Source organism: Malus sylvestris, chromosome 5 (genome assembly GCF_916048215.2).
Source record: "Malus sylvestris chromosome 5, drMalSylv7.2, whole genome shotgun sequence".
In the NCBI taxonomy this organism is placed as follows: domain Eukaryota; kingdom Viridiplantae; phylum Streptophyta; class Magnoliopsida; order Rosales; family Rosaceae; genus Malus; species Malus sylvestris.
The window spans coordinates 35,362,375-35,383,432 of record NC_062264.1 but is presented as its reverse complement, the minus strand read 5'-3'; the positions used below and the strand labels follow the sequence as shown (position 1 = coordinate 35,383,432).

Genomic DNA, 21,058 nt, shown 5'->3' with positions numbered 1-21,058 from the left:
AAAAAGGACGGCGGATTCGGGTTTGGTACGTCGAAAAACCTAAGGAGGAACCTCAGGTTTTCCTGCATACATCGCCGCACGAGCCGCCACAGGACGGCGGCCAAAGGGCCATGCGCCGAAGCACGAGGTGGTCGGCAGGCCTGACTCGCCGAAGAATTCAACAATTCTAAAATTCCCAAATTTTACATGAATGAAGATCTCGATAAGAGGAACAACTTTCATACTTGGGTCGAAGTCCAATTTAGCTGGAAAACATCTCAAATCACCCTCGATCTGCCGAAGTGATTATCCTGGAGACACATTTTTACCGGGTATGAAGTTAGGTGTCAACCGCAGTGATGGCCACATCTGGGCACTTGTATCATATGTAGATACCTACAACCCGGCTCCGGGGCCGTTCAGTCTTGTTTGGGACCCGAATGAACATGAATTGAAAATCAATAAAGCAGAGCGTTTTATTGGACTAGTACTGGTGTTTAAGGACCAGTACCTCGAGATATCCACCCGACTGCCGAAAGACTCCTCCCTGTACGGCCTCGGAGAGAACTCTCAGCCGCACGGGATCAAGCTCTACCCGAACGATCCATACATCCTCTTCACCACTGACGTCTCGGCGATCAATCTCAACACTGATTTGTATGGGTCCCACCCAGTTTACATGGATCTCTGGAATGTGGGCAACGAGGCTTACGCGCACTCCGTTCTGCTGCTCAACAACAATGGCATGGATGTGTTCTACAGAGGGAATTCTCTCACCTACAAGGTCATTGGGGGTGGTTTCGACTTTTACTTCTTTGCTGCGCCGACTCCGTTGGGCGTTGTCGACCAGTACACGGCATTTATCGGCAGACCGGCCCCGATGGCCTAGTGGTCTCTTGGTATGTTCTGCTTCCTACCCTCTGCTTTGCCTTCATTAACTTACTCAGTTATTCCTAATTCTAGCTTTAGACTAAAAGCATTGGATGTGTATATTTTTTTAATTTTATTTAAGCGATATACTATATTTAGATGCAAAATAGCGCACCGTTTTAGTCAAACTGACCAAACCCAGATTAGCGGTTGTGTATTTGTTTAGAAAATAAATGTTTTTGTTAGCGTCCCAACTCCCAAATCTTTTGTGAATCTTTTTGTTCTATTTTGTTGTGAGTTTGTGAATGATTTTTTATGTCGTTTTAGTATATAATATGATGTGGTTAGTTCACCCATGAAAAAAGAATGTGGATGTTGTCTCTGGAATCCTGTCGTCATCTTCCTCGCATGCATGGCTCTGGCCTTTTCAATTGAAACCAAAACGTGTTTCAGGTGCCTAACACAACCTCTCACTACTCACTCACATCATTTGGTTTTTGTAATTTGAACTTTTCTTTCTGATAAATTTGTATGCTTTCTGGATTTTTTTTATGGCAGTTTTGGACATTTTCTTTTCTGAATTCGTGTGCTTCTCTGGGGTTTTTATGGCAGTTCTGAGGAAGAGCAAGAAAAAGGAAGAACCAATAATAGAAGATCTTCCCAAAGAGTAATACGATGATGTGAGTGCCTTTATCCTTTAACTTGGCCAAATGGGTGCTTAAGTTTCATGTTTTTCCGTGATTATGAGTAAATTTTTGCAATTTTGTTTTTGGGTTTTGCCAAATTCAATGTGGTATTTATGGGTTTGGTATTGATTTTCAGTTAACAATGACTTTGGGGAAATTGATCGAGTCTGCATTCAAAGTAACTTTTCATGCAGTTACATACTGATGAAATAGAATTCAATTTTTCCATTCCCTTCTTTTTTTAAATGCAGTTACATTTATATGATGATTTACGGCATATATTCATCTTTTAGTTTCTAATTCTTCATGCAGTCTAAGCCATGAAGGATTTGATCAACCCACAATTGATAACAAAGTGCGGTGGCACCAACGGTTTTGGACAAGGAACAAGTAAGTACCATTTTACTTCATTGTTCCAAAGTATTATGTAGATATTGCTTTAATATCTTGGCTTCTTGGCTGTATGTGGGGTGTCAAAGATAGGATTTAGGAGATTTGGTTTAGGGTTTGCAGAGAGAAAGAGGGGGGTGTCCGAGAGAAATGTGGGAGGATTTAGGCGAGGGATTTCAGGGATTTGTTTAGGGTTTCTTTTCTGCGATTTGCAGACAGGAGATGGGACAGAGGTGAGAGAGAGAGAGAGATGGGAGGAAAGCATTTCGTTTTCTATTTGCTTCCTTAAACCCGAGGGATTTCTGCGATTGCAGAGAGGGATTTTCTTATTATGAATGTTGTCTGTTCTTTTACAGGAAACTCTAGAAGCTGACATTAGGATGTTCATGAAGAAACTAACTTTGAAAACGACTCCAATGCCAATCTTCTATCAAGAGCCTCCACCTCCTAAGCTATCTCTCTCTTGTAGGGTAGAATAAATTGCTCTCCAAAGTTGATTTAATAACTCACTTAAGGTGGAGTTAAATAGGCTTTGAGAGAAATTTATTTCCCTTTCCTAGAAGGATCTAATTTCCTATTAAAGAGAGAATCAACATCAAAATAGGAAGCAGTCTTAAGTTTCCTAAAGCAAGAAGATCTCTACACCTGCTGCCCTTTTTTGCGAGCAGCCCAACAGGTGTGGGGGCATTTGTGGAGCCAAAAATATTCACTAGGCGACACGTGGACTTTTGGACAAAAGAGGACAAAAATACCCTCGAGGCATACCGGGTTTCCTACACGCGAGCAGTAGAGAATCATTTTTTCAACCAAGTCAAAAGTGCCCAAAATAGGTATCAACTTAAAACCTAATTTATTCATATATTTCCCATTTCATTATTTAGCTAATCAATTAGCTAAATAATATACTTATTCCTTTCATATTTCATAAAATCATAATAATTGACTAATTAAGGGATTAATTACCTAATCAATCCCTTAATTGTCAATTTGAAACATCCACTCAAACCTAAAAACACAAGAGGGCTGGCTATCCCATTGAAAAACCTAATCCATTACCTTTTTTCTACCTTTTCCCACCATTTCTTCCTTTTTATTAGCCAATTATACAAAAAACCACCAAAACATTCATTTTATGTTTAATAGCCAAATAAATTGGCTAATTAAACCTAAAAACCCTAGCCACCTCCTATCCCTATAAATATACTCCCATTCTCACCAAAAAGCTAATTCCAACACTTTGGCAAAAATCCCAAAATTCTCTAAACACTCTTTCTCTCTAAATTCTAACTTTGGCATCGGAGGTTCTTCGGCCAAAGCCCCCCCCATTCATCGTGGGCGCGTGAGGCTCTTGGTCTTAACCTAAGGTGTTAATTGTTTTGTAGGTGCAAAATCGTCCAAGATCGAGGAGGAAGAAATTTGCATCCACAAATTGGTGCTTTCATTGAGAGTTGAAATCCATACTCGTAGAAGACTCTTGCACAAAAAAGGTTTTTTCTTTATTTTCTAGTCCATTTGAATATTTTTCATACGTTCTTATTATTAGAATTTTTTACTTGCAAAGGTTCTTTGATAAAACGTATAAGCAAAATATAATGGCTAGAAATTTAGAAAATTCCACAAGTGAAAATTCTAATGTTCAAGAAATGGGATTGCGGAGATCCGTGAGGCTAAATGCGACAATAAGGGGAGCGGCATCATCATCACGAGCTTCCACCATGGGAACCACCGTGGTGGCTACTTCGGTAGCTACCCGCGGCGAGGTCCATGGTGCCTTCACCACGGCCACCATGGGAACCACCGCGGTGGCTACTTCGGTAGCCACTCGTGGCGAGGTCCATGGAGCCTTCACCACGACCCGGAGATCCGTAAGGCAAAATGCGACAATAAGGGGAGCGGCATCATCACCACGAGCTTCCACATGATGCCTTCACCACGGCCACCATGGGAACCACCGTGGTGGCTACAGGTCCATGATGCCTTCACCACGGCCACCATGGGAACCACCACGATGGCTACTTCGGTAGCCACTCGTGGCGAGGTCCATGGAGCCTTCACCACGGCCCGAGCCGTGCCATCCAAGGCTCACGGTACCAAGACCACGATCCAAGCCGTGCCATCCAAGTTCACGTGGACCCAAGCCCAAGCCTCGCATTCACATGCACCGCGCATTGAGCAGCCTGCTCCCGTCGAGCAACCCACTCCCGTGGCCCAGCCTGCTCCTGCCAAGCAGCCAACTCCCGTGGCCCAGCCTGCTCCTGCCAAGCAGCCTACTTCCGTGGCCCAGCCTGCTCCCGCCAAGCAACCTGCTCCTGCCAAGCAGCCTGCTTCCGTGGCCCAGCCTGCTCCCGCCAAGCAACCTGCTCCTGCCAAGCAGCCTGCTCTCGTGACCCAGCCTGCTCCCAACGAGCAGCCCACTCCCGACGAGCAGCCCACTCTTAAGGCCCACACTGCTCCCGTGGCTTTCCAAGCAGCCCAAGTCGGCCCAAAACTATCTCAACCATCTGGACCTACCATTGAGCCGGGGGCATTCTCACCACATTTTTTCGCTGATTTGACATTTCCCAACTCAAATCTCGCGCCCGGAGTCTACCACCCTTCCACTGCTCAAGGAGGCGCATTCCTTCCAAGCTCTTCCAATCCAAATGGCGAACAACACTTGTCTCGACAAGTCATAGAGTTGACGAGCACTCTTGCACAACAGACAACTTTGGTGAATCAACTTTTGCAACGCATCGGGATCCAACGTGCCCCGGATGAGGTATCCCGAAGTAGGACAATGGCAGACGAACCTTTCCAGCAGCATCCCAGCAAGCAGCCATTCGACCAGCCACGAGCTGAACGTTCAGGCAGTGTACATTCCCGATTGGGCCCCCGAGATAGCGTATACTCTCGTCTTAGCGCGCGGAGGAGCGTGTACTCTCGACTAGGCCCACGGATGAGCATACATTCACGGTTGGGGTCACACTCCGATAGTCAACATGAGCAACCTTCCAGACAAAATGTTCATTCGCGGCTAAGCCCACAAGGAGCATCATCCACCTCACATCAGAGTAGGCAGCACGACGGACGGAGAGAAGCAGTCACTCAATCCAGCTCAAGTTTAACCAGCAGCCTGCGAAGAACTCGCTCGCCTGCTAGGAATGCACCATATGCACTGCATCTGCGGCATAGACGAGCCAAACACATGGAAGAGCAGCCTAGACCAGCAAGTCATGGCTGGGGGCAGCCGAGAGCTGCACTACCCCAACAAAGGCAAATTCAGGAAGAAGTAGAGAGACTCTTGACCAAGCGATTGCATGATTTCCAACGCAACGAGGTCACCAACGAGGCACTACGACGGAACATGACCAACATAAGCAGGTCACCCTTCACGGACGAGATCGAGCAGGCAGAGCCTCCACGAGAGTTCAGCATGCCACATTTCACATCTTTCAAAGGGGATGAAGACCCGGAGAGACACTTAAAGCGCTACCGAAGCGCAATGATCCTTTATCGAAACAACGATGAGCTCATGTGCAAGATATTCGCCACTACTCTACAAGGCGAGGCGCAAGATTGGTTCTACACCCTGCCGCCACAATCCATCTGGGATTTCTACGAACTTTCTTTGGTTTTCACCAAAGAATATTCATCCTATCGCTCAATAAAAAAGAAGTCTGATCATTTGTTCAACGTCAAGAAGAACCCAAAGGAGTCGCTTCGCGACTATGTGAGGAGGTTCAAAGTAGAGAAGGCAAAAATAGTCGGATGCAACGACTCGATAGCTAGAGCAGCCTTCCAAAAAGGACTTCCAGCAGACCACCCGCTATTCGGAAAATTGATCATGAAAGAAGATCTAACTCTGGCAGACTCTTTTGCTTTGGCAGAGAAGTATGCACTTTGGGATGAGGCTCGCCAATGCACATTCAAGAACTTGAAGAAGTACCCGACATCACCTCCCTAGAAGCAGCGGAGGACTTATTCACATGTTTGACGTTATCTAAAGTAGCAATAAGCTCTACCATCATGCGAGAAGAGATGGGGGCCCGACTACCTGTATTCCACAGTTACCTGTATTCTACAGTTCAAAAGCTCTCATCGATGTTATTAAAAATTCAAAAGTTAACTTTGGCGATAGTTGTTGCAACCTAGAAACACAAATCTTACTTTCAAACGCATGCAATCATCTTAATGACGTACTATTCTGCCCAATCCAGACGCGCGACGATAAAGGCGTAGACCCTGGCGGATGTAAAGTTTTCTGACGAACGTAACACTGGAAAGACACACTTGAAAGCAAGTTTTGTCCTCGTCACCCTGAAGGATTCTACATAGGAGCAACATGTAACGGCAGTTGAGTACCATTTCTTGTTGCGCATCACACGGCCCTAGCCGACCTTTGCTCAATGATTCAACTCTAGAGTGGCCCAATACCCGCAGTTGGGCATCTCCTGTTGCGTATGACATGGCCCCATCTCCATAGCTCCCTACTGCGCCTTCACGCCGAGCCTAGGTGACGCAACAGAGCGGCCCAACGATGCCTCAGAAGTAGCCGAGCACACTCTAGCTGCGCCTACTCCACCCGATGGAGACTTCTGGCATTTGCATGTCGACGGCGCAGAAAAGCCTTCATCACTGCCGGCAGAGAAGGCTCCAAAAAGATGGATCCCATCTAGGAAGGTCCGTACAAGATCAGCAGAGTAGGGGGCAAGAGTAATTACACCCTCACCACCATGAAGCGGCAAAAAGATTGAAAAAAAAATGGATGGCCTACAATCTGAAGAAGTACCATGTGTGACCTCCCGCTACATCAAAACCCGAAGACTCAATAAGCTCGACGGGCACCACCTCACAAGCTGAGGACTATCCAGTTGTTATGCAGTTCCTACTTTACAGCTAAAGTTCTCGTTCGTTTCACTCGTTTTTCAATGAGGAATTTAGAAGTAATCACAACTTGGCTTGGCTGCATGCTTACAACAACTAATCACTCTTGCACTTCAAAAGAAGACTGCACCCTTCTTAGGGACTTATCGCAGGAATTGCGCCCCCCGAGGGACCAACCATGCTCTCCAGTGCGAGAGGGTAAACCAATTCTCCAACACCCATATGGGTCAGCTCTCCAAGACGGGAGGATAAACTTTACACTCCGAATATCCAGACGTGGATGAGCCTGGCTGCCCTAGTATAACTAGATGCACGATGGCTTGCGCCGGGATTCCTAGAAGTAGCCGCAATGGTCTTTTTCAAGGTTTAGCTAACTGAAGGATTTTGGGTCTCTTGGCCTAATCCGTGGGGAACCGGGCCCTAGAGACGGAGAGGGCACATTACGCAGTACATCCGATGGACGGCTGCCCTGGAATCCTAAAGCTGCTACCGAGTGCACTAAGGTAACCTACGGATTCCGGAAGATTGCCTACGGCTTGCCCTTCGAGCAGTAAAGCCGCACTAGACTTATACAACCGCACATTCTTGTGAAAGGTTAGACAAGCTAGCGCGCATATACGAAGTTTTATCCACTGCCGACATGCTACGTAGTCGATAAGCTTCACCTCTGCCAAGCGCGGAACAACCTACACCAAGTCCTAAAGTGTTGTGATACTTGCTACGCAACCTATGGAATTGAAGAAAGTCAAAGTTAACAGCCTAGTGGTTACGCGTAATGTGATACTTGCTCTGCTTCTGTAAGTAAGGCATCCGGCTGCCAACCCTATGGCTAACAACTTTGCAAAGTTCTACACCAACATCTACGGCTGCATAGGCTACGCGAGTTTGTCTGCTTATAAAAAAGTAGCATGCCTGCCACTGGTCTATCAAGTCTAAAGGTTAGGGCATGAACAAAAGAAGTGAAGATGAAGAAAAACGAAGGAAAACATGTTTATAAACAACTAGCAAAGGTTGAAGGAGTTCAAGCAGAACAAAAGCTACAAGGAAAAACAAAGAAAATCCTAAAGGCTACCTAAAATACTACACTACAGCAGCTTGGACATTCCACGACTACTCGGTCGCCACACCTTCAACAGCCGTAACGCTCTTAGCAGCGGCATCATCCGGCGCTTCACCCCCGGCTGCCCCAGTCTAGGCACTAACTTCTCCAACTACTTCACCAATGGAAGCCTTAAAAGTAAAAGCAAGCAAGTCTTCCGGAGAAATAGAGAAGCTCATCCACTCTCTTCTTAGCATAAGTAGCGAAACGAAGCTCAGAAATTGCAAGCTTAAGATCTTGAATCTGAGGCGAATCAATCTCAGCAGCAAAGGGAGCAGGCTTTGGCGCCACTTTAGCAGCAGAGTCCACCTTACCACTCTTCATAATAGCAAGTCTCTACAAAGGTGAACCAGACTTGGCTCCCAAAGAACGTCCTGGTACAGACTTCGGCACTGGGGGCATGATAAAACCTTTACGCTGAGTAATCTTATCCACAATTGTACTAGCCATTCTCAACATGGAAGACGCCACATGCTCAGATCTAGCAGCCTTACATTTCTTCCCATTGGAAAATCATGTCAATCACATACCTCTCGGTAGCAAGCGGACCCTCATGAGCAGCAGAAGAAGTCTTCAGTTTTTTCTTAACTGGCATCTCATGAGCAGGCGGGGAAGATCTCTTCTTTCCATCTTCATTCATAGTAAGCTCCACGACAGCGATCAGACGAGCCAATGCATCCGCCTTGATCCTCTTTACCTCCTCTTTCTGGAGCAACCCACCTTTCTTTCGGCAAAGAGGACTAAGCAGCCAACTACATTCATGGTACTCAGTAGGGGAGCTCAACCCAGCATTCCAACAGGCAGGAGGCCTGCATGCCCAACATTCCAGCAGCCCATGAGACCCGCAATCTCTTTATTTCTCTCAATCACCAGCCTGGCCCGAGTCAGGTCCAAGAGCCCAAAGGACATGAGCCATGCGGCTCGCCTAGTACTGCGCCCCAGCGCCACAATCCGCGACCCTAGTTGCACAAGCTGCCTTTTGGCTCAAGCCAAGCCAAGCTGCCTAAGCAGTGGTCCCTGCCACAACATCTCCTCGGCCCATGCCGAGCCAACTCCTGGCCCCTGCCAGCCGATGTGCCGCACCACCCCGACGACTGCCCCGCAATAGCACTATCCAAGAATAAGGCAAGAAAAATTAAATTTTTCTTACATCGGTGCGGCACGAAGAAGACGAAGAAAGCAACGAAAGACGGTCCTTTGCACGGGCAAGATGTAGAAGATTGCTAGAGGAGGGGGAACAAATATCCTCTAAGCTATCTCTCTCTTGTAGGGTAGAATAAATTGCTTTCCAAAGTTGATTTAATAACCCACTTAAGGTGGAGTTAAATAGGCTTTGAGAGAAATTTATTTCCCTTTCCTAGAAGGATCTAATTTCCTATTAAAGAGAGAATCAACATCAAAATAGGAAGCAGTCTTAAGTTTCCTAAAGCAAGAAGATCTCTACACCTGCTGCCCTTTTTTGCGAGCAGCCCAACAGGTGTGGGGGCATTTGTGGAGCCAAAAATATTCACTAGGCGACACGTGGACTTTTGGACAAAAGAGGACAAAAATACCCTCGAGGCATACCGGGTTTCCTACACGCGAGCAGTAGAGAATCATTTTTTCAACCAAGTCAAAAGTGCCCAAAATAGGTATCAACTTAAAACCTAATTTATTCATATATTTCCCATTTCATTATTTAGCTAATCAATTAGCTAAATAATATACTTATTCCTTTCATATTTCATAAAATCATAATAATTGACTAATTAAGGGATTAATTACCTAATCAATCCCTTAATTGTCAATTTGAAACATCCACTCAAACCTAAAAACACAAGAGGGCCGGCTATCCCATTGAAAAACCTAATCCATTACCTTTTTTCTACCTTTTCCCACCATTTCTTCCTTTTTATTAGCCAATTATACAAAAAACCACCAAAACATTCATTTTATGTTTAATAGCCAAATAAATTGGCTAATTAAACCTAAAAACCCTAGCCACCTCCTATCCCTATAAATATACTCCCATTCTCACCAAAAAGCTAATTCCAACACTTTGGCAAAAATCCCAAAATTCTCTAAACACTCTTTCTCTCTAAATTCTAACTTTGGCATCGGAGGTTCTTCGGCCAAAGCCCCCCCCCCATTCATCGTGGGCGCGTGAGGCTCTTGGTCTTAACCTAAGGTGTTAATTGTTTTGTAGGTGCAAAATCGTCCAAGATCGAGGAGGAAGAAATTTGCATCCACAGCGGTGTCGCGCAAAGTTAGCCGTTCTTGGCTCACCGGAAAACCCCCTGATTGGGCTTTATCAGGAGGGAACTCATAATGTAGTAGATATTCCTCAATGCAAAGGTCCCAATCCTAATGACTTTATATTTGATATTTAATCCTTGGATTAGTGTTAAATTTTATATTTTTTTAGTTTAATTTGTGTTTTCTTTTCTGTTTTTGCAGCTCATCGTCCAAGTATAGTTGCTGCTGTGGAGCTGCTTAAACAGTGTCCCTTTTTGGTTATTAAAACTCAATGTTACCTGCTTTCATTTCCAGTTTTTGAGTCTTCTATTCTACATTTTTAATAAGACGCCGACGGTGCTGGTAGTGAGCGGATGGCTAACCTGGTTAGTCCGACCTAGAACTAGATTGTGTAATCTAGCTAGCCTTTCTATTTGTTTACTTTCTGCAATTATTCAACTTATGCTGCTATAATATTTGCTTCCTTCTGTTTTTTCCTCTACCATTTGGATCATGTGAATGACAACTTTCATGTATATTTCGAATAATGAGCAGTTTATTGTTGTTAATCTTTTGATCACTGTATATGTTGCTAATTTACCTTCTCAAACAACGTACATGTAAACATTGATATATAAACTTATTTATATGTTAATTGTATGGTTTCGTTACTTTTGAGTTTGGTTGAACAACAACATTTTCTACTTTCTAGAGTTCATCCTCTTTATTTTAGCCCAGGCCAACCCACTCCACTCTGTTCGAAGCTCTTCAACTTTTTTCACACAAATTACTTAAAAATTCCTGCTCTCAAACATCTTAGATCCCTCACTCACCCTTTTGGCATTGACGCCCCAAAGGTATATTTCTCTCATTGCTTTCAAAATTCAGTATATATATAGGGGCCAAGATTATGATGAGAAAGGACAGTAAATAGCTATCACTATGTGAATGTCTTATTTTCTTTCACTATGTAATAGCTATCAGTAACTTTTGTTTTTACTGTCTTATTGTATTTCCCATGTTGAGAGATAGAACTAAAAGGACAGTAAAATGCTCAAATAATGGAATACAGTCGGTGTCTGGTAATCTTTCTACTTTACCAAAGCCAATTGCAATTTGTTTTGGAACAAAGAAAGATGCTCTGTTAATCTAGGGATATGGCACCCCTTTGGTTTTTGGATAGGATTTGGTGCATTATCGAACAAGAACTTTTTTTCTTTAGAATTATCGAATAAGTGCTTATGTATGCTGTCTGCAGATGTTACAGTAACAATTGCAAATACAAGTTGAGAGGAAGATCTTATTCCTTTTGTGGTGGAGCTGGGGTTTGTTATCATATGCGGTGCTTTTTGTTGTATGACCATATGAAGCTGCAGATGCAAATATTTCTTAAGGTAGCCTTCTTCACTATGAATAGATTCATACACGCATACTTATTCACACTTGCATACAGGCTTTGGGGTTGCTAAAATTTTCCCTTGGGTTTCATAGGTACATGATGATCCTTCTAACGCTCCAGTTTGATGATCCAACTCAATGGGTGAGTAATGCTGTTTATTTTCATGCGCATGTTTTCTAGAAGTTCATTCCTGTTTTGGGATGTTTGAATATATAGGCATTGTTTAAATTACAATATTTTATTAAGTTAAATTGTTTAAATTACTTTTATTTATAATTTTAGCCCTTGCACCACTTTGAGAGACTGTTGGTAGAGCTCATAGCAATTGATATAAGTCCCTTACTTCCGTAATAGGGTACTTGGATTGATTGCTGTTAGATCTCATAGCAATTGTTGTAAGTCCCTTACTTCCATAATACAGACACTTACATTTATGATCATTTTTGTGTTAAGACGATATAGTTATAACTTATAACCGTCTTACATAGATCAACGCATATGTATATCGAATTTACCTGCATTACTCGAACAATTTTCTTTTCAATTCGTGGAGGGAAATAATAAAATCCAATATCTGTGTAAAAGTTTAGTTTCCAACTTTCTAGCAGTGAAAATGTTGCCCTTTCTGCAGACTACACCCTTTCACACACTCACTTTGATATGGTTAAACATATCTATTCAAGATTTTGATCTCTGTGTGATTTGGCAATACTTTTCACCTAATATTCCTCTCTTTCTCTTTCATGAAGGCACTCATTGGATTAAAAAAAGGTTAATCAAATATAGCCGGAAAGGGAAGCCAAAACTTCGTCCATTTAATGGTGAGTAATTTCCTTAAGAGGAGAACAAGTTTGAATCACTTTTTTTGTAATTGTGTATATTATAGTTCTTTGAATGAAAATCCTAATTTGTACAAATTACAAGGTATGTTACCACCGTCCTTAATCTACATATATGCAATGTGCAAAATTACATCTATTCTCAAGAATGAACCTGTTTTGTTCCATCCTTCTGTTAAGGATTATAATTTATGTAAAATTTATAAGTTTTCTCTCTTTCAGGTTACTTTATGTTTCGAATTAGTTGGGTTTAGCATTCTTCACAAGCTTTGATAATTGTTTAATTTCTAAGTTTTGTTCCATGCATGGTTGATTTACAGTTTGACATTCTCGACGATGATGATGCTTGAGTTCAGGATTATGATTCACCCCGAACAAGGACGGATATGCTGTCTATGCCAACAAGGGGGTAAGGTGAGATATAGTTTTCGTTATGTCATTATAGTAGCTTGGCATTTTCCAAGGACTTTTAATTGCTGCTGCATTGTTGAATACATTAAGAATGATGCGGTAAACCGGAGAGGGAGTCATCAGCTTGTGGATGTGTTAACACATCCAATGTGTTGTAATCTTTTCGCTACTTAAACATGTTAAGACATCAATTCTACAAAGAATTGGTCTGCTACTTTACTTATGGTGTTGTTGGTTTACTCCAATGATAATACCTAGCTAGGATAGCCTTTCTTTATGTCTTAATTATTGATAGTGCTATCATCATGGCAGGCTATGTTGGAAGAAAAACTGTGTAGGCAAAGACATAAGAGTGATGGATTTTGGAATGAAATGCAGAGGATATCATTTTGTGCTGCTTAAGTAAAAGTTTCCTCTTCTGTTATATTTGTGTGTTGGATATTGTAGAAAATTAATATAAGTTCTATATTCATGATAACTGACTATATTCATGGTAATTGATTGATTAAGATTACTTATAAGGGGTATTGCCAAAATAGAGTTAATTCCTTGATATATTAGATGATTATTTCTCATTACAAGATGAACATATATATAGGGAAAGAAAGAAGATATAAGACCTAACTTTGCCTAACTTGCCTAACTTGCCTAACTTGCCTAATTTACATAAAGAAAGTTGACTAGCCTAACTTCACTAGCCATCCAATACTCATGGCTGCTTTCAGTTGACACTCCCCCTCAAGTTGGTGCGTAAATATCTTGAATGCCCAGCTTGCTGAGTGAAAGATGGAAAATCCTACTTGACACTGCCTTTGTTAAAATATCTGCTAGCTGGTCATCACTCTTCACATAAGGCAAGTTAATGGTACCATCAACCAACCTTTCTTTAATAAAGTGCCTATCCACTTCAACATGTTTAGTACGATCATGTTGAACTGGATTATGAGCAATGCTAATGGCAGCTTTGTTATCACAATAAAGTTTTGATGGCTTTGCAGAATTAAAACCTAATTCTCTCAACAAAGTCCTGAGCCATAACAATTCTTGCACACCATGTGCCATACCTCTAAATTCAGCTTCGGCACTGGATCTAGCCACTACATGTTGCTTCTTACTGCGCCAAGTAACTAGATTTCCTCCAACAAATGTAAAGTATCCAGAAGTCGATCTGCGATCAGTTACTGACCCAGCCCAATCTGCATCAGTGTACCTTTCAACTTCTTGATGTCCATGATTGGAAAACATCAAGCCTTTTCCAGGGGCAGACTTCAAATACCTGAGAATGCATTGTACAGCATCCATGTGGGCTTCACTTGGCCTGTGCATAAATTGACTCACTACACTTACAGCATAGGCTATGTCAGGTCGTGTATGAGACAAATAAATCAACCTCCCAACTAATCTTTGGTACCTTTCCTTGTTAGCCGGAACTTGATCATGATAGTCTCCCAATCTATGGTTTTGCTCAATTGGTGTGTCTGCAGGTTTACAAGCTAACATCCCAGTTTCAGTTAATAAGTCTATAACATATTTCTTTTGAGAAAGAAAAATGCCATGCTTTGATCTTGCAACTTCAATACCCAAGAAATATTTCAAAGTACCCAAGTCCGTCATTTCAAATTCCTTGGCTAGATACTTCTAAAGTTTTTGAATTTCCTCGACATCGTTACCTGTAACCATCATATCATCCACATAAACAATTAAGGATGTAAGTTTACCTCTATCATGCTTAAGAAATAAGGTATGGTCAGCTTGAGTTTGCTTGAACCCATAACTTCTCATTGATTGAGCGAACCTGCCAAACCATGCCCTTGGTGATTGTTTCAATCCATACAAGGACTTTCTTAACCTGCATACTTTGCCAATATCGTAAGTGGTAGTGAATCCTGGAGGAACATCCATGTATACCTCTTCATCCAAGTCTCCATGTAAAAATGCATTGTTTACATCAAACTGTCGTAGAGGCCACCCTAAATTTGCTGCCAATGACATAAGAACCCTGATAGTGTTGATCTTTGCTACCGGAGCAAATGTCTCCTGATAATCAATGCCATAGGTTTGAGTATAACCTTTGGCTACCAGTCTAGCCTTGTACCTTTCCACTGAACCATCAACTTTATGCTTTACTGTGAACACCCATCTACACCCAACAGGTTTCTTGCCTTCAGGAAGTGCAACCAGTTCCCAAGTGGAGTTTTTTCGAAGCGCTTCCATCTATTCAATCATAGCCTTTTTCCATTTTGGATCTTTAAGAGCATCCTGTAACTTATTAGGAACTGAGACTGATGACAATTGGCTTGCAAAAGATATATAAGAGTCTGACAAGCGATGATATGAAACAAAATTAGATATAGGATATTGAATACCCTTTGTAGAAGAATGACCATAACGAACATGGGGTATCCCTCGATTTTCTCGAATAGGATAACGAGAACCCTGAGACTCACGATGTGGTTCATTTGAATCATTTGGATCATCACTTAATGAAATCTCATGATTGGACTCATCAAATATAGTAGGCTGAAGAGAGGGAGAATGCGTGGTTACCTCAGGATAATTCGTACGAGTAGTAGCTGATTGGTCAGAAAGTTGGTCAATGTGGGGATTTGTTTGTGGGTGGTCTATCTCATCATCCATTTTTTCTTTATCTCCTTTTTTTCTTGTCCTCTCATACACCTTCAATATTTTTTCACCTTGTGCCTCATCATTAGGCAAATTTGCACCATCACCGACATCAGACAAGTGTTCATCTGAAAAATGCATACCACCAATGTCAAGCGGCAACTTCTCTTCCTCCTTACTCCATATCTCCCCCTGAAGAGAAGTGGCCAAATCTTCTTTTGAAAAAAATGCCTTGTGTTCCCGAAAGGTAACATCCATAGAGACAAAAAATTTCCCAGTGGGAGGATAGTAACATCGATACCCTTTCTGAGTAGCAGAATAGCCAATAAACACACATTTGATGGCTCTAGGACCCAACTTATCACGATTTTGCATGGGGACGTGAACGTAGCAAACACAACCAAACACTTTTGGAGGAATATGAAGGAGTGAAGGAAGAGAATGATATTGGGAAAGGGTCTGGATAGGTGTTTGAAATTGGAGAACACGTGATGGCATGCGATTGATAAGAAAAACAGCTGTGTGAATGGCATCACCCCAAAAACGTTTAGGAACGTGCATAGCAGAACATAAAGAGCGAGCCACATCCAAGAGATGATGATTTTTACGTTCTGCTATACCATTCTGTTGAGGAGTATGTGGACAAGATGTTTGATGAATGATACCGTGTTGTTGAAAAAATGTTCCAAGTCCATAATTCAAATATTCTTTCCCATTATCAGATCGAACAACTTGAATTTTAGCATGAAATTGGGTTTGAATCATTTGATGAAAGATTGGAAAAATAGACATAACCTCACTCTTATTTTTGAGTAAGTATACCCAAGAAACTCGAGTCCAGTCATCAATGAAAGAGACAAAGTATTTAGCACCAGTATAAGTAGGAATATGAAATGGTCCCCAAACATCAGAATGAATAAGAGAGAAAGGAACATTACTTTTATGGGAACTTAAAGGAAATGAGACACGATGATTTTTAGAAAGAATGCAATTTTCACAATGGAAATTAGAAACCTTGACTTTAGAAAATAAAGAAGGGAATAGATATTGCAGGTACTGAAAGGAAGGGTGTCCCAATCTTTTGTGCCATAACCAAATTTTTTCAGAAGCTTCAAATTGTTTGGCCTCCACTTGACAACTGTAACTTGTCTTCTCACAATCTGGTGGTAAGTCCAAGTAGTATAAACCTCCCCTCTCTCTACCATGACCAATCAATGCTTTCGTTCGAATATCCTGAAACCAACAATGGGTAGGAGAAAAGATGGCAAGACAGTTTAGTTGATTTGTAAGTTTACCAATGGAAAGCAAATTGTGAGAAAGATTAGGAACATGTAAAACAGATGAGAGAGATAAGCCTGGTGTTAATGAGATGGAGCCTGCTCCAAGCATTGGAGTAGAAATACCATTAGCAACTTTAACGGTATTTAAAGGTGGAGTAGTGTGAGAAACAAACCATGTAGAGTTATTGGTCATGTGGTCAGAAGCCCCTGAATCAATGATCCAAGGTTTATTGGGAGGAACAATTGTAGTGTTCAAGGCAAAACCAAAGTTACCTGCATCGACTAAGGAAGTAGAAGCAGTAGTAGGAGAAACTAAGTGAGCAGATTGATCCACCCGAGGTATGGAAGGCGTTGGTGTCAGGTGTGCTTGTGATCCACCAATGCCTTTCTTTTTATTTTCTTTCTTTTGAACCCACCAATCAGGATATCCATGCAGCTTGAAGCAAGTGTCTCTAGTATGTTTATCCTTGTCACAATAAGTACACTTCCTTGTATCAGTAGTTTTGGATCCACCTAATCGAGAATTGGAGACTCCACGGGGAAATTGAGACGGAGCAGCTACCATGGCGGATCCTTCCACTTGTGGGCCAACCAACATAATGGTTTGCCTACTTGCTTCAGCATTCACAAGAGCATAAGCAGCACGAACAGAAGGTAGAGTTGTTTGAGTCAAAACTTAACTGTGAACATGATCTAAATGAGGATCAAGACCAGCCAGAAAATCATACAATCTTTCTTTCGAAATTTCTGTCTCTCGGGTAGCAATATCATCAGCGCACTTCAATTTTCCAGGACGCAAGAAATCAATTTCTTGCCATGTTTGCTGAAGTTTACCATAATATGCAGATAAAGGTTCTCCATTCTGGTGAGTCACCAGTGCTTGACGGCGAAGTTCGTATAACTTTGATGCATCTTTTTCAATTGAGTAAGTTTGGGTAACAGCATCCCAAACATCTTTTGCAGTAGAGAGTCGGAGAAAAATGGCCCGTACATCTCCGGTCATGGAGTTGAGTAACCAAGATTGAACCATGGCATTCTCTTCCTCCCATATAACATACAATGCATCAGCTTCTGCTGGTGCCATTTTTGTTCCACTGACATAAGACCATTTACCTCTGCCAGTGATGTAGATGCAGACACTTTGGGACCATGAGGAATAGTTGGACCCATCCAACTTGTCTGGGGTGATATGTAGAGACATATCACTTTGAGTAACAGTAGCTGAAACAGTGGTCTTGGAGTCACCCATTATTACTGCCTCAAAGGTTATGGGTAAATTTGTTGGGTGATTCCAACGGGTATGGCTTATAAGGTATTGGGTAGTATATTTTTTTTTTTTGTGGAAAGATTTCTGGGTTTTGCAGAGATACTGCAAATGGGAAAAATATGGGAAAAGATGAAGCGGAATATGTATGGTTAACAAGCTGGATATGGGTAATAATGTTGGCAGATATGGCCAAATGAAAAAAGAGTAAGATTGGATTGGTATGAAAGTAGAAGACCTGCGGAATAGCAGGTCTTATTGGGTAGATGGCAGTAGTGCCAGTAAGTGAATCAGAATAGAAACTCTTTTTGGATCAGAATTGCTCTGATACCATGCCAAAATAGAGTTAATTCCTTGATATATTAGATGATTATTTCTCATTACAAGATGAACATATATATAGGGAAAGAAAGAAGACATAAGACCTAACTTTGCCTAACTTGCCTAACTTGCCTAACTTACCTAATTTACATAAAGAAAGTTGACTAGCCTAACTTCACTAGCCATCCAATACTCATGGCTGCTTTTAGTTGACAGGTATATATGCACAGAAGAGCTCAACATGAGGGTGCTATTGGTTTAGCTTGCCTAGATGTGTTGCATGTGCGGGGTTGTTCAAAAAAATAGGTTTTAAAGGATCCTTTGCAGATGCAGGATCTTCTGCTAAGTTAGGGAATTCCTATTATTAAATGATAACATTGCAATCCGAGTGTAATTCGTTTAGTTTAGTATTTTGTTTTTTGTGAAATGCTATTTACAATGTAATAATGTTTCTTTGAATTCAGTTGTTAAGGTTTCTTATTATATTTTCCCCCTTTTAGACATTTGCAGATTTGTCCGGAGTGTGTGAGTTGTTGCTTCAGCCAAAAACAGGTGCTCTCTCCATTTTTCATATCTTCCATACTCAAACCCTAGCCGCTCCCAGTAGTTTAATCCTAAGACGTAGATCATGAGACATCAAAATTTCGATTGATTTAGCTTTTGTCCTATGCCTTTTTTTGTAGGCACAATAGGGATTGTAGACTACAAAAACTTATAAGATATGAAGTATGCGGTAAGTCCTTTTACTTTCGCACTCCAGAGTCCAGACATTCATATTTTCTGTAACCTTCTACGGAGCATGGGTACTAGGTTGTTGAATATTGCTTTTTCAATATGTCGATGTGTCTAAAGCGTCTATAAGAATCTCAAACTTCATAAATAATTTCCATGCAGATCAAAAAGCTTGATGGCTCTGAGTTCCGAAATGCTTTTGACCGCCAATCTGTTCGCGTATGAATCTTACAAGTTGAAAATTTACTTTCTTTCCTCCCATATTTTTGTTTATCTTTTGCTCTGTTGGGTTTTTTTTCCAATAACTCAAAGGGCCGAAAGGTATTCCCTTTTCATATTCTTCTCTCCCGGTTTCTTTAGGGTTAATTTTAATTTTCTTATGCTATTTGCAGTGGTGCTGTTTAGGGTTTAGCTATTTTATTTCACAGATTCCTTTCAGACACAGTAAATTGTTACATTTTAAATTTGTATTTCATAGCGTGGTTGCTTGATTCTAATGTCGATTTGTTACAACAGAAGTGAACCTTTTTCTTTCAATAATTTAATCTGATGTAACTCTGTTTTTGTTCTCTCATGTCTAGGTTGGTCGAGGACATGGGGAGAAGAGCACTTTGGAAATGGGTATGAAGGGAAATAAACTTTCTGAACTGCATTGGCATCTATTGTTCTGGTTTTTCTTTGACAAGTTAACTTGCTCTCTCTTTGCAGTAAGGTGCACAAATATGGGAAAACCACGACAAGGGAAAGCTGGGATATTGTTGTGGATGAGGAGACCTATTACGAGTGAGTCTGGACTTGGTTCTGGTTCTGTCTGCATATATGTTGAAGCAGTCAAAAGGATTTCAAGGGAACCAAATATAAATAATTTAGATTACATCTTCTGGTTATTGCTCTTGCTGTAAAAGTAATTTTGATCTTTCACTTTTTGATGAAGGGCTGAGCCGCATTACGGGTGAGCAGATAAACCTTGCTTCATTCATATATATCCTTCTAAAAAAAAGAGGTGAATTGCCCTTATCTCAACACTGCTTCTATAAATTGCCCTTTGTACCAGTTTTTTGAAGATGACCCAGCGGCCCACTACTAATTACCATCAATAATGACCTTAACTTAAGCACGTGTGCAATTCAATAGGTATGGTTTTATACAAAATTAAGTCCTCAAGGCAATTAGTAGTCAAACTTTCTATATAAGAGGATTTAAACTTCAACAAGTTTCCGATGTGGCCATGTGGGACATGCTTCAACACACTTAATTGGTATAAAAGGAAAATACACTTTTTTGTGTGTTTTGAACAAAGGGCTGGTTTCTCCATAATCTAGACATCTTGGAGTCCAAGTACGAATCGTGCCGTCAGCTGCTTTGAAGTGGAAAAGCAGATGAACATGAACTGAGGATGAAGTCAAGTTTTGTTGTTATTATTAGGTTCTGTTTTGTCAAATGCTGTTTGTTATGGGATTCCTATATTTATTAACAGGGAAAAGCAGATGAACATGCACTGAGGAGCAAGAAAATGGACCCGGATGAAGTCACCAGCAGAAGGATTCGTAGGAGAATAGACAGCAGGGATGTCAATAGGGGAAGATATAACTGCGCGCGTAATGAGATAACTCAGGTCGGACATGCACACGTACGCACCTAGGGTGTGGCAAGGGCTAGGGGCATTTACAGCATTGTGCACAGCCTAATGCCTACTCGTCTCAAATTTGAAGAGGAGCTCATTAAGAACGTTTCTGGTGAAGCAAAGAAGGCGCAAAGGAAAAGGTTCAGGCTATGGTGTTTAGAAAAGCTTGAGGCATTGAGGAACCTCATTTGAACTAGAGCAATGGTTTTCTGAGTTGCATGTTTTTCCGTTTCCTGGTGTCGTCGTTTTGGTCTTAGTTTTTTAAGGAAGTTTGGGTTGTTGGACTGAAATAATGTTTTTCGGAGTTGCATGCTTTTTGGTTTCGTAGTGTTAAAATTTGGACTTGAATTTGATACTATGATTCTATGAACGTGCGTTCAATCTTGACTGACCTCCACATGACTTGGAGCTTACCCTACCTTTACCTCATCTCCACCTTCTCTGTAGTATCGGTCAAATATGGAT

At 41.5% G+C, this 21,058-nt stretch overlaps 1 protein-coding gene and 2 long non-coding RNA genes across 4 annotated transcripts; all 3 read left to right on the top strand.

The window, feature by feature from the left end:
• Nucleotides 1-190: 190 nt before the first annotated feature.
• On the top strand, nucleotides 191-971 carry LOC126624545 (putative alpha-xylosidase 2). Its single transcript, XM_050293621.1, has one exon. The coding sequence runs from the start codon at nucleotides 191-193 to the stop codon at nucleotides 866-868; it is 678 nt and encodes a 225-aa protein (XP_050149578.1). The 3' UTR covers nucleotides 869-971.
• Nucleotides 972-1,076: 105 nt separating this feature from the next.
• Nucleotides 1,077-2,374, top strand: LOC126624562 (uncharacterized). The gene is made up of 4 exons (XR_007624149.1): nucleotides 1,077-1,302; nucleotides 1,462-1,529; nucleotides 1,848-1,925; nucleotides 2,282-2,374. It is a non-coding gene; the product is annotated as an uncharacterized LOC126624562 (long non-coding RNA).
• Nucleotides 2,375-18,918: 16,544 nt separating this feature from the next.
• On the top strand, nucleotides 18,919-19,931 carry LOC126624559 (uncharacterized). Of its 2 annotated transcripts, none has more exons than XR_007624146.1 (5): nucleotides 18,919-18,970; nucleotides 19,132-19,188; nucleotides 19,551-19,590; nucleotides 19,678-19,752; nucleotides 19,904-19,931. It is a non-coding gene; the product is annotated as an uncharacterized LOC126624559 (long non-coding RNA). The 2 variants fall into 2 exon arrangements; XR_007624145.1 differs by lacking the exon at nucleotides 18,919-18,970 and adding an exon at nucleotides 18,980-19,047.
• Nucleotides 19,932-21,058: the final 1,127 nt, after the last annotated feature.